Source organism: Dama dama, chromosome 26 (assembly GCF_033118175.1).
Source record: "Dama dama isolate Ldn47 chromosome 26, ASM3311817v1, whole genome shotgun sequence".
NCBI lineage: Eukaryota > Metazoa > Chordata > Mammalia > Artiodactyla > Cervidae > Dama > Dama dama.
In genome coordinates, this window is record NC_083706.1 from 43,585,863 (window position 1) to 43,599,004 (window position 13,142).

The following is a 13,142-nucleotide window of genomic DNA, read 5'->3' on the forward strand; positions in this document are numbered from 1 at the left end:
CTGCCTTAGTACCTAACATACAAATACTCTATAATAACTAGTAAACATGTTGGTTTGAAAGTCATCTACCAGCTTACTGGACTCTTTGAATTCTATGTTTTCAGCTAAAATTTTGTACATTCATGAAAATTTCCCTCATATACTCCACTGAGCCTTCATACCATGGCTGCCCATCCGGTAGAACTGACTCTGGGAGAAGCAGAGTTAGCCTCAGTCCTTCCACCATTCGTGCCCACAGGGATGGTCACGTCCCCTATGGCAGTACCCTGCTCAGCACGCTGAGAGCAGATGCCCGTTTTCTAAATCGATGTTCTCAAATTATTGGGCATAAAACTCATCTGAGTTGCTTGTTGGCAATGCAGTTCTGGTCTAGGCTCCAAAAGGTTTTGATTTATTAGGCCTATGAAAATCTACCTTTTATCATTAGTCCATGAGACTCCCTTGAAGAAATAGGTCTCTAGAACTTTCTTCTGTAAGAAGAAACCTGCCAATATCTCAGGAGCTTTGTGGGTTGGGGGTCAAATTCGCTAAATTAAAATGGAGCATGCATGGGTTAATGTGTTCTCCATGCTCAGGAAGCATATGTATGTGTAGTTTTAACTGAGTGTTTCTGAAGATCACGACAGGGGATGAGTGTACAGGTCGGAACTCGGGTACAGTGGCTGCTCTAAGGGAAGGTGCCCTCTGGGCAACCACCTGCGCCCAGGAGTATGCCTTCTGAGTCACATGGAAAGCAGGTCTGAGAGTCTCTCCTATGCTTTAAAGTGACAGGATCACTTTTTTTTTTTTCAAATTAAATGTAACATTTTAAAAATTACAGGAAAAAAATGTGAATTCCCTAGAAATGAACAAATGATTAGTTATCTTTATGAGTTAAAATTAAGTACATGGAAACTAGCCTTACCTCAAGATGAAAATCCATTAAAAACAGACAGAAAAAACAGGAAAAAACATTCTCCCAGAATTCTCTGTTATAAATCAGGTTCCCCAACATGCCCCCCCACCTACAGCCCTCCGCAGCACTTTCCTTCCTGTGTTTGTGTTACACAAACAATGAAGCTGATGCAGGACTATGTCATTATAAACATGCAAATACACTCTAAATCACATGCCAAAACTAACACAAGTCTGCACTAATGTTTAGAACTGGGAGAAGATGTAACAAAATGAACAGATCATTGAACAGGAGCCAGAGGACAGTCTATGGCTAATTCTGCTGAGAGCTGGCAAGTCATTTATTCTCCTAGACCATCATTCTTTTTTTTTTTTCAATCTTAGTTCCTTGACCAGGGATTGAACTCGTGCCCCCTGCAGTGGAAGTTCTGAGTCTTAACCACTGGACCACCAGGGAAGTCCCCAAACGTACCAGATTAGAATCTGCTTTCTATCAGTTACTATATCTGGAAGCTCAGGAAGTCATTCTAAAAAATTAATATCTGTTTTCTTATCAGTAAAATGGAGACAATTCACACCCACAAAAAATCTTAGCTCATTGGGTGTTTGTGAAAGATAATCTGAAAACACTGTAAACTGTCTTAAAACACATGAAAGAACAAAAAATCTATAGTAATGATATTTCTTGTCATTCCAGATAGATTAAAAAAAATATTTTCTGTGCTGTGATTGAAAAGTTGTTGCAACAAAATTCTGGATCTTACAATGTGGGATTAAAAGTAGTTTCAGAATAAATATGTATTATGAAGTCTAATGTATGCCTTATATATAATTTTTAAGTATTTGCAAAACATCTTTTCATTTAACCAGTGACAGAAGAGAAATGAATAGTTAACACAGATGACTAGCTACAGTATAGGAGTAAATAGAGTGGGATATTTATTTACATTATTTTATAAATCATACATGATTGTGATGCATTGGATGTGACAAGAAATTAAAGAACTGCATTTGCCAAGGTAGGGAACAGGGGAGTGAGATTTTCCAACAATTGTTGTTATTGTTAAAAATTCAACAATTGAATCTTATGAGAACCTTTATTGGGTTTGGAAAATTTTGTTGCTCTTATGAGAACACAGTTAAAATAGAGCAGATGGAAGGATAAGCTAAATGTCTATCCTTGGCACAGAGAAAGAAGACACGCCCTCCCCTAGTAACTTTCCAAATTCATGATGCTGTAATCAGCCACCAAGGAAGGAGTAAATATGACCCATACAGGATTTAACAGGTCAGGAAAGCAAAGTCACTGCTCTCCTGAAGGAAGTGAAACACTCGAGGTATATGATCTTTGAGACCAGGTTTGCACAAAGGGTATTCAAGTACTAAGGTCATAATGATGCCAAAGATACAAGGAAGGAGGCATATCTGAAAATGGAAAAGCTGCTAACAGGCATAACACGGTAATCATCAAAACCAACAATATGAGCCATTCACTGATTTTTGTAAAAGGAGGTGAAATGACCTGTACGTGAAAGAGCAAAATGGTTTTCTCTTTAACATGAAATATCCCTTCTTTTTAATGAGGCTTTGAGCATTGCTGTTCCTTATAATCTGTAAAGACAGGTACTTCTCTGGCAGTCTAGCGGTTAAGATGCCATACTTCCAGTGCTGGAGACACAGGTTCAATCTCTGGCCAGGGAATTGAGATCCCATACACAGTATGGAGAAGCCAAATGAATAAATAAATAAAGAAAGAAGACAGGGAGTACAGTGTCTTTTGGTGTATGAATTGTGAGAATTCTGCTGGAAGCAGTCAGTGGATCGTGATGGAGACAGACATGTCATGAATGTTGTGTCAAAAGGTTTTGGAGTTAAGCAGAGGACTCATGTTCCTATGCAAAGACAGCCAAAGAGGCTCTCCAAGAACCTAACACATTATGCGCCGGACAGGGAAAATCTTTCCATTTCATCTGCTAAAAACCAATCACATATTCTCACCAAGCCAGGGTCCTGCCCTTGAACTTGGCTTGCCTTACCTCATGCCGAGAAATCTGGGCTTGCAGTTCCTGGATGTTGCTGGTGGCCACAGGCTTATCCTCAATCTCTCTGTGAGCTCCTTCTATGAGTTCCTGGAGGTGCTGCATTTCTTGCTCATATTGTTCATACTGCACCACAGCCTCCTTTGAAGGAAAAAACAAAAGCATAGACAATTACTATTGATATCAATAACTCTGTGTGCACCTGTGCTGCTGTCTGACAAACTCTGGTGTTAATGTCTATTTACCCATGAGTCAAGGGAACAAAAAAATGACGGGGAAAATTCCTAAATGATTCAAATTCCCAGTTTTCTGCTGATATTTCAGAGCCTTCTCTCTAAAACATTTTGTCAAGATTATTGATGGACTGAACACAGTTGTGTGGGAGAAGACTCCTGAGAGTCCCTTGGACAGCAAGGAGATCAAACCAGTTAATCTTAAAGGAAATCAGTCCTGAATATTCATTGGAAGGACTGAAGCTGAAGCTCCAAATACTTTGACCACCTGATGCGAAGAGCTGACTCATTTGAAAAGACCCTGATTCTGGATAAGATTGAAGGCAGGAGGAGAAGGGAACAACAGAGGAAGAGATGGTTGGATGGCATAAGCAACTTGATGAGTTTGAGCAGGCTCCAGGAGTTGGTGATGGACAGGGAAGCCTGGCATGCTGCAGTCCATGGGTGGCAAAGAGTCAGACACGACTGAGTGACTGAAGTGAATGGAACTGAAGTGGTTAGATCCTCCTTCTTCTCCTTATTGTCCTAGAGATGACAATGTTATGGCCCAGAACACGGTAGAAAAGTAGTACAAAAAACATGATTACTTCATTTTTCTGTCAAGGAAATTCTGTGAGGGACTCAGCTAAGTGCTGGAATAGGAGATTAAAAAATGAATGAAGTACGTCATTTGTAGCAAAAAAAAGGTGGAGAATGTCTAGAGGTTGTCATACTGAGTGAAGTAAGTCAGACAAAAACAAATATTACATGAGATCACTTATATGTGGTATCTAAAAAAAATGGTACAAATAATGAACTTATTTACAAAGCAGAGAGTCACAAATGTAGAAAATAAACCTGTGGTTATCAAGGAGGGAAAGATGGGGGATAAATTGGGAGACTGGGATTGCAGATTCTTTGAAGCCCATGTATAAAACAGATAACTAATAAGGACCTAGGGCTTCCTTGGTGGCTCAGATGGTAAAGAATCTCCATTCAATGCAGGAGACCCAGGTTTGACCCCTGGGTTGGAAAGATCCCCTAGAGAAGAGAATGGCTACCCACTCCAGTATTCTTGCCTGTAGAATCCCATGGACAGAGGAGCCTGTCGGGCCAAAGTCCCTGGTGTCACAAGAGTTGGACATGACTGAGCAACGAACACTTTCACTTTCACACAAGGACCTACTGTATAGCACAGGGAACTCTACTCAATACTCTATAATGACCTATATGGAAAAGGAATCTAAAAAAGTGTGGGTATATGTATATGTATTACTGATTCACTTTCAGTTCAGTTCAGTTCAGTCACTCAGTCATGTCTGACTCTTTGCGACACCATGGACTGCAGCACGCCAGGCCTCCCTGTCCATCACCAACTCCCGGAGTTTACCCAAACTCATGTCCATTGAGTTGGTGATGCCATCTAACCAACTCATCCTCTGTCATCCCCTTCTCCTCCTGCCTTCAATCTTTCCCAACATAAGGGTCTTTTCAAATGAGTCAGCTCTTTGCATCAGGTGGCCAAAATATTGGAGTTTCAGCTTCAACATCAGTCCTTCCACTGAACACCCAGGACTGGTTTCCTTTAGGATGGACTGGTTGGATCTCCTTGCAGTCCAAGGGACTCTCAAGAGTCTTCTCCAACACCACAGTTCAAAAGCATCAATTTTTCTGCACTCAGCTTCCTTTATAGTCCAATTCTCACATTCATACATGACTACTGGAAAACTGATTCATTTTACTATACACCTAAAACTAACACAACATTGTAAATCAACTATACTCTAATACAAATTTATAAAAAAATGAATGAAGTTTGACTTCTACACTCAGGAATTTACTGTCTAACAAATCATAAGATAATGCAAGAAGAGTTGACCAAATAAATCATTAGTGGTTTAATGAGAGGGCATGTATACAAATTTTGGATAAAGTAGGTGAAATATTAGTTGAAAGCAGATATGAGATAGTTTTATTTCTTCCTAGTAAGTAACTGGTCTCTAGGGTGAAGGGACTAAGAGTTATAGCTGGGTGTACTTCTCAGGCAATTAAATACATCATAAGCTGAAATATGAAAAAAAAATTTCTGTAGTATACCTTAGCAGTAAAGTCTTATTACAAAGTTCTAGATGATTTTCAGATGAATAATAATATAAAAATATATGATTGAATATAAAATTAACCTTTACAAGTTGTTTTTTATAAAATATATACATATATACATATGCTGCTAAAAGATAGTTTTCACCAAAAGATATTTTTAATAGATCTTGCCCCAGGCATTTGTGGGTGATCTAAATGATAGCATTTCATGTCCCTATTTTATATAATCACAACAAGCTGTCAGAGTTAACACTCTGGATGTGTTCTGATGGCTGAACCCACGCAAGCGCTAAGAAAAGCAGCCCATGACTCATCTGCTGCCGCTCTGCCGGCGGGGTGGGGAGCGCCTGCACGTGCCTGCATGATGTTGCACTGCTGGATGGCCGTGTGCTGGAGCCGGCTGGCCTCCTCCTGCAGGTGCAGGGCCGCGTGGCAGAGCGGCAGGCTGGTGACCACGTTCTCGGGGATCCGGAGCGCGCTCTGACAGACCTGCACCGCGTGGACTTTTGGCTTAAGTGACTCCATCTCAGACAGCAAATGCTGAAAGTGCAAGTTTGCATTTTAAATTTAAAAAGTCTTTACATATACAATTTGATATCAATTTATTGATATAAAGTATATGTGGATATAAAATATACATTTTTTTTCCTGGGATTTTCCTGGTGGTCCAGTGGTTGAGAATCCACCTTTCAATGCAGCAGACTCAGGTTCGATCCCTGGTCGGGGAACCAGGATCCCACATGCTGTGGGGCAACTGTGCCCACACGCCACAACTCGAGAAGCCCATGTGCCTCAACTCCTGAGCCCATGCGCTCTGGAGTCTGTGCTCTATAACAAGAGAGGCCCAAACACCACAACAAAGACCCAGCACAGCCAAAAAGAAAAAAAAAAAAATACATTTTTTCCCATTTAAAAGATATATTCTAAAATATTTTAAAATTTTACATTTAAATAATTTCAAAAGCAAGAGATATTAACTAAATGACAGGTCTGTCCAAAGTTATAAAAACTTTTCCAGGAATTTTTTTTTTAATACTGCATACACTGCTCAGATGATAAGTTTAGAAATCACTTTTCCTAACTATCATTTCTTTTTCAAAAATATAGCTCCCCACTCATTTCCCCTGAATTATTTTTGCTTGCCTGTCGGTGCGAGAGCTGCTCCTTGAGACTTAGACGTCCAACTTCTGGAGAAGTCAGGGTCGTCTGGGCTTGCTCCAAAGCAACTTGTAAGTTTCTGAGCTCTGCTTCAAACTTTTTCATATCCTGCAGAGTAAAGAGTGACATCAATGTTGATATACAAGCACGTGAAGTTCAAACTCATAGGTGGAGACTAGTTACACGTAATCAGGCAGTGAAACAAGAGGGAAGGGGGCGGATACAACCATTAAAACAATGACATAGCCATAGGACATGATAAAAACTGGTTAGAACCAACTAGGTCCAAGATGGGAGAAGATCTGACTTCCAGTCGACCTTGAGCCTCCTTATATTCTATTGGTAATACATTAGCATCTAAATGACACAGGCACCAGCACCAGAACAGTTTTGAGGCCAATCATAAGTCAAAAAACTGGGTGGTGGCCAAGGTCCTGGAAATCCCCTTTTTCTCCCCAAATAATTGGAATAATTCTCCCACTCATTAGCCTATGAAACTAACCAGCCCATAAAAATGAACCACGATATTTCAGGGCTCTCTCTCACCTTCTAAGATGGCCGACATTCTGTGCAGTGTGTTTCTCTCTAAATAAATCCACTTCTTACCTATAACTTTATCTCTCACTGAATTCTTTCTGCCTGAAGATGTCCAAGAACCTCAGATTCACCAGGAACAGCATGACCCCCTACAGGGCCTTCTGGGGCAGACCCTTCCCCCATACCCTCTATTTTAGCTCCTCTTTGAAACACCCAGATAATAGTATCTGATGTACATTTCCAGACTTGTTTTACAGATGTTAAAATCCCCCACCAAATGGATGGTGTTAACTACTTGAAGACCAAGGGCACACAGCTCCAGGCGTCCTGGAGCTTAAGGACTGATAATGTTAAGCCACCACCCTGTCACCTCACCATCAGCCAATCAGAGAATTGTGCATGAGCTGATCACAGATGCTTCAAAACTCTGAAACCCTTCGAGATGTTATGGGTTTTTTGAACAGGAGTCATCTGCTTCCTTGCACGGCCCTGTAATAAACCTTTGTCTGCTTCAAACTCCAACCTATGGTACTGTGTGACCTCACCATGCCTCAGGCATAAGAGGGTAACATTCATAGTCAAGAAGGCTCATTAGAGGTGAGCACTCTACCTGCACTTTCTGCCACCATTTGTTTTTACTTTAAAAATGTATCTGTGTATTTTATTTTATGGTCACAGCATGTGGGATCTTGGCTCCCCTGCCAGGGATCGAACGCACGTCCTTTGCATTGGCAGCACAGAGTCTTAACCCCTGGACTGCTAAGGATGTCCCATCATTGTTGTTTTTAATGATGTGTGTGCTAAGTCGCTCAGTCATATCGGACTCTTTGCGACCCCCTGGACTATAGTCTGCCAGACTCCTCTGTCCATGGAATTTTCCAGGCAAGAATACTGAAGCAGGTTGCCACTTCTTATTCTAGGGAATCTTCCCAACCCAAGGATCAAAACTGCATCTCTTGTGTCTCCTGCATTGCCAGGAGGATTCTTTACCACTGCGCCATCTGGGAAGCCCATAATGATAGACTTTTCCGTTTAATTAACTTTTTTTTTTTTTTTTACCTTGGCAGCATCGTGGAGACTCTGTAAGCGAATTTTGATCACCTGTCGCAGCTCCTCCGTCTCCCGTCCCAGGTCTGCCACTTGCTGAGACATTGTTTCTGTATGGTACACACTATCAAGGCACTGTAATTTCTCGGTCATTGCTTCCAGATCACTGTTAATATCTTCAGATTCTTCTAGCATGGTCTAGAGTGAATTATCAACATCCAGGACATTGATAAGTAGGTAAAGAGGTAATCAGTACAGTATGGTGTAAAGACCATTAGATTGGGAAAGGGATAAGGAGATTTAATTTACATTTCCTATACACACTGTGTAGGTTGTGTATTTTATTGTGTTTAAACTTCACAGCCCTGTGCCTGCTTCCCACTTCCTGTCACCCTCTTTTCAGAGAAAAAGAAATCAAAGTTTAGGACCTGTAAACAATCTGTTGAGGCCACATGTGTTGAACCATCTGCCACCCCAAGCTGCTCCCTGGTGAGAATCAGGGCACGGATATTCTAGCAGTGGTGATGCTCTGAGGCATTGGGTGTCTTCATCAGCTCACTGGCCTCTCTTTTCTCATATTCAACTAAAGAGAGACTTTTCAGCTCTCATATTCTATAGCTAAGCTCTAAGCATATATGAATCTAAGATACGAAAATGAGACACAAACGATTGAAGTGAGACAAAGGGGTAGAAACTATTTGGGATAAAACAAATCCTTTGTCACTCAGGACAGCAGCATCTATTGAGACTAACAATCATATGAATAATATGCAATAATAAGCATATAATATGCATTGTATGAGTACAGTGAAAGAGAAGAAAGGGTTAGGGATGCCAGAAATGAGAGGTGCTATTACCTGTAGGAGGGTTGGGAGAAGGCTTCCTGGAAAAGTCACATCTGAGCTAAGTCAGAGAATGTTTGTATTTGTACAGATGGAGAGGAAGAGGAAAGACCTTTTATGCTGAAGGGACAGCATAAGCAAAGGCACATAGGTGAGTGGGCACAAAATGTGCAGTTCCTGGGGCATGCGATGTGTAAAGAGGAGAAACAGGAGGTGGGACATTACTCTTTTGCAATAGATCCCTTTTTTTTAAAAGTAAAGTACATCATTTTCTCTCGCAATATCAAATACATGTATTATATAGCATATATTATAAAGCTTAGAAAATATTGAAAAATAAAGAAGATAAAATACTCCACAATCCCATACCCCAGGGATGACTTTAAGTAAGGGATAACTGCTGTTCAATTTGGGTATAATGTTAGGTGATTGAGATCATAAGATACCTACAATTTCCTATCTTTTTCACCTGGCATTAAAACACATGCATTTTCTGTGCATTGTTTTTGGATAAACTCAGGCAGTTTTCATTCATTCTTAAGGCAGGCAGGCATGAAAGAACTCCCTGGAACACTGTGGGCAGGCTGAGTTCTCTCCTGAGCACCTGTGTGAGGTCACCACCAACACCCGACCTCTGTCCCCCCATGCCCTCGATGCACTCAACCCAGTCACCTGCCCAAGTCAGAAAAACCTGGCAACCATCCTGGGCACCTCTCTCTCTTTTACCCACATCCAGAAGCCTCCAAGCCCAGAATTCAGTTAGGTAAAGCCCCTTGATTTTTGTCCTCTCAGCCTCCTAAGAGAGGCTTTGTCACTGTCTATTGGAATTCTGAAACCACTGTCTATGTTGTCTTACCTCCATCAATCTGTCTTCCACAGGCTTCTAAGCCACCTTTCTTAAACTATAAGTCTGAGCTTGTCACTTGCCTGCAGAATGTCTGTAAAAGGCTTACAATGACTTCAGGAGAAAGGTCAAGGTCTTCACAGGCTCTCATGACCTGTCTTTGTCTTCTCTCATCTCTCAGACCTCTTTCCAGCTCTCAGCAAAGCTCCTCCTCAGTGCACCAAGCACCCCTCCCTCTTTCTGCCAGAATTCTCACGTGCGATTTAGGCTGTGTGTCTTTCAGGACTCAGCTCCGAATCACCTTTTCCTTCCCTGTGCTGCTGATCCGTGCTAAGTCGTTCCAGTCGTGTCCAGCTCTTTGTGACCCCATGGACTGTAGCTCACCAGGCTCTGCTGTTCATGGGGTTCTCCAGGCAAGAATATTGGAGTGGGTTGCCATGCTCTCCTCCAGGTCATCTTCCCAGCCCGGGACTTGAACCCGCATCTCTTGCATCTCCTGCACTGGCAGGTGGGTTTTTTCTTTCCTTCCTTAATCTAACCTATCTCCTGGTGCTTCGTCACTCAGCCATGTCTGACTCTCTGCGGCCCGCTGGACTGTAGCCCACCAGGCTCCTCTGTCTGTGAGATTTTCCAGGCAAGAATACTAGAGTTGGGTGCCATTTCCTATGCCAGGGGATCTTTCCAACCCAGGGAGCACATCTGTGTCTCCTGAGTCTCCTGCATTGGCAGGCGGACTCTTTACCGCTAGCACCACCTGGGAACCCCCTCTGTCTCCTTTCTCCCTTCAGTTATCAACTCCCTGGGACAGGGAATATTCTTTGTATTCCAAACGCCTAACAAAATTCCTAGCTTTGGAAAGCACTCTATAGATGTTTACTGAATAAATAAATGAATGAGAATAGGGGCTATTTTTAAAAACTAAAAAGAAGAAAACCTTCATGGTCAATTAAAACCTTCATGGTCAATTAAACCTTCATGGTCTACATTATATCTGATTAAATCCAAAAATTTATTCAGAAAACCTTTTTTAATATTAAGTTTTCTTTAAAATTTCAGTATAGTTATTAATACTCATATAAAAATTTTCCTACATTTTGGTTTACAGAGTAGTAATGTTTTGATGAGCATGATACATTTTCCAACTGTTTTTCAAAGAGATTTTACCAAGTTACCAACAGTGTCTGAGAGCTCTCGCTTCCTTAAATATGAGCTTTAAATAATAGTGTTAACTTGACAATGAAAATGCTTTCCTTTAAGTTTGCATTCTAGGTTTCTAATGAGTAATTTTCCATTGTCTACAATCAGTTGTAACTTAAGTCTTGTCTGTTAATGCATAATGCAGATCCTCAAGCAGAACAACTCTGCAGTTGTTTAAGAAAGATTTATTGAGAGGAGAGTGCAAGACTGATTAGAGAAGAAGGATAAATACAGGGAAACCAATTAGGAGCCTGCTAAAGCATTCCCAGAAGGGGAAAATGAGGTTTTGATCTAGAACCCTGTCAACAGGAATGGAAAAGAGGATGTATTTAAAAGACATGAGTATACAAAAATCAGAACATACTAAGAAAATCTAACATACTTGAGGATATCCATGTAACTTAAATAAGGACTATTTTGTATTTGATGGCCAGATAACTGGGCTACTAGATATCTGTATCTAACTCAAGCCTAAATTTAAAAAGAGGAAATAATTTCCTGGATGATATGGCCAAGAGAAAACTTCAGAGGAAGTGAAGTCATGCAGCCCCTATGTGGTGTGGACTCATTCCAGCTGGCCCCTACTTCCTGCAGGAGGTCAGTCCACTGTGACCAGGCGGAAGCGCTGGAAGGAGGAGGCATGAGATTCGGGCTCTGACTGAGTCCACAGGTGCTCAGCCCACTTGGTTTTCCCATCAGTCTGAGTCTAGAGCCTGTGATCTTTCCACGTGTCCCTACATCTCTCCCTCAGGGTAGAATTTCCCACCATATCCCTGTGTACAATTGTTTCAAAGAAGCTGCCAAAAAAAAAAAGAATAGATACTATATGGATGATTATTTTTGGTCTTATGGAATGGAAAATTTAGAGGCGATAAAGGATATTTATTTACTTATTCAGTCTTATGAAATCTTATGGGAAGCTGCTTTTTTTTTTTTTTAATCCCCATGACAAGTTGTTAAAGCTACCTTGGCTTTCATTTTTCTTGGCATCTTCAATAATTTTTCATCACGTTCCTCCAAATTTTCTGTCAATCTAGCCAGTTAAATAAAATTACCCTCTTAGTTACCTTTTGAAAACTATTTTTCCTAAAGTTACCTGATGTGAAATGTATTGTTCTCGAAGCTGGCTTGCAGAATTCCATGCAATCTTTCCACGTACCAAGATTTTAGTTTTCTCAATCCACCTTAAAATTAACTCAAGCATTTCATTGTATTCTTCTAGATGGGATGCTGCCTGAAAAATAAATCATTACCATTCAGATAAAAAATGTATACTCTGCTTCTTGAGCTAGAAATCAGTCTTCTATTCTCTTTTGGACACAGTAATCCTGGGAGTTGATCATTATAATATCTATGATATCTAAAAGTATCATGAAAAATAATTTCCTTATTGAAAACCTATTAAAGACTTTCAAAAAAAAAAAAAAAAGACTTCCCAGTGACGTTAGGATGAAGTCCAATTTCCTAATATGCTTGACTAATATGTCTTTTAAAAAAAATCTCCACTCTCATCTCTTATTCCTCCATATAGCTCTTCTCTCTCCCCTTTTTCATACTCTACCTTCACTGAGTAAGGAGGTGTGGTAGGTGGGGATTATAACTTTCAATATTATAATTTACTGGTTGCAAATTCTGATTTAACTCATATTTGATGGCAAAAAAACAACATACTCAATTTGCAAAAGTTCAGTCTATACTCAACAATTATGAGGATGTGTGACCTGAACCAATTAAGTAAAGATTAAGTAAAGACAAACATATATATTAAAAAGTCCATTTATATGAAAACCTTCGTGAATGAATTTATAATATGGTTTGATATGAAGTCAGGTTTATATGTATAAACAAATCTTCGAAATACAGGCATGATATGAGATAAGCTACACTCAAATTACTCTTATTGTTGATATTATTTGTTTTACTTACTGTTAAAAGCAAAAAACAAAATTGAATTTCGGCCATAGAGAATGTTGATTACCAGCCTGGAAAACATACCTGGTTGAGCTTAGAGAGCTGGTTCTCGGCCTGTATAATGGTCTGCTGGTGAAGTTCAGTCAGTTTTCCTATCTTCTTGGCCAGTGGTTTACCTAGCTGGCCGTTCTGTTCGGAGAATTTTTGCACTGCATTATCCAGTTCCATTAATTTTAAGTGACAGTCATCTAATTCCTCTCCTAGCACCTGGACAGTCATCAAGAGGAAAGAACATTAGACTATTGAAAACAAATTTTCCCAGATTTTCCAGAATCAGAAGGATTGTATTTTAAATGAT

At 40.3% G+C, this 13,142-nt stretch overlaps 1 protein-coding gene across 1 annotated transcript in view; it reads right to left on the reverse strand.

Annotated features, from left to right (window-relative positions):
- SYNE1 (spectrin repeat containing nuclear envelope protein 1) overlaps positions 1–13,142 on the reverse strand; it is a 466,580-nt gene that overhangs the window by 173,384 nt on the left and 280,054 nt on the right. Inside the window, exons 85-90 of the mRNA XM_061130284.1 lie at positions 12,869–13,051; positions 11,970–12,107; positions 8,003–8,188; positions 6,392–6,514; positions 5,606–5,788; positions 2,931–3,074 (exon numbers count right to left, since the gene is read on the reverse strand). Of these exons, the coding sequence (XP_060986267.1) occupies positions 2,931–3,074; positions 5,606–5,788; positions 6,392–6,514; positions 8,003–8,188; positions 11,970–12,107; positions 12,869–13,051 (957 nt within the window). The remainder of the gene's footprint in view (positions 1–2,930; positions 3,075–5,605; positions 5,789–6,391; positions 6,515–8,002; positions 8,189–11,969; positions 12,108–12,868; positions 13,052–13,142) is intronic.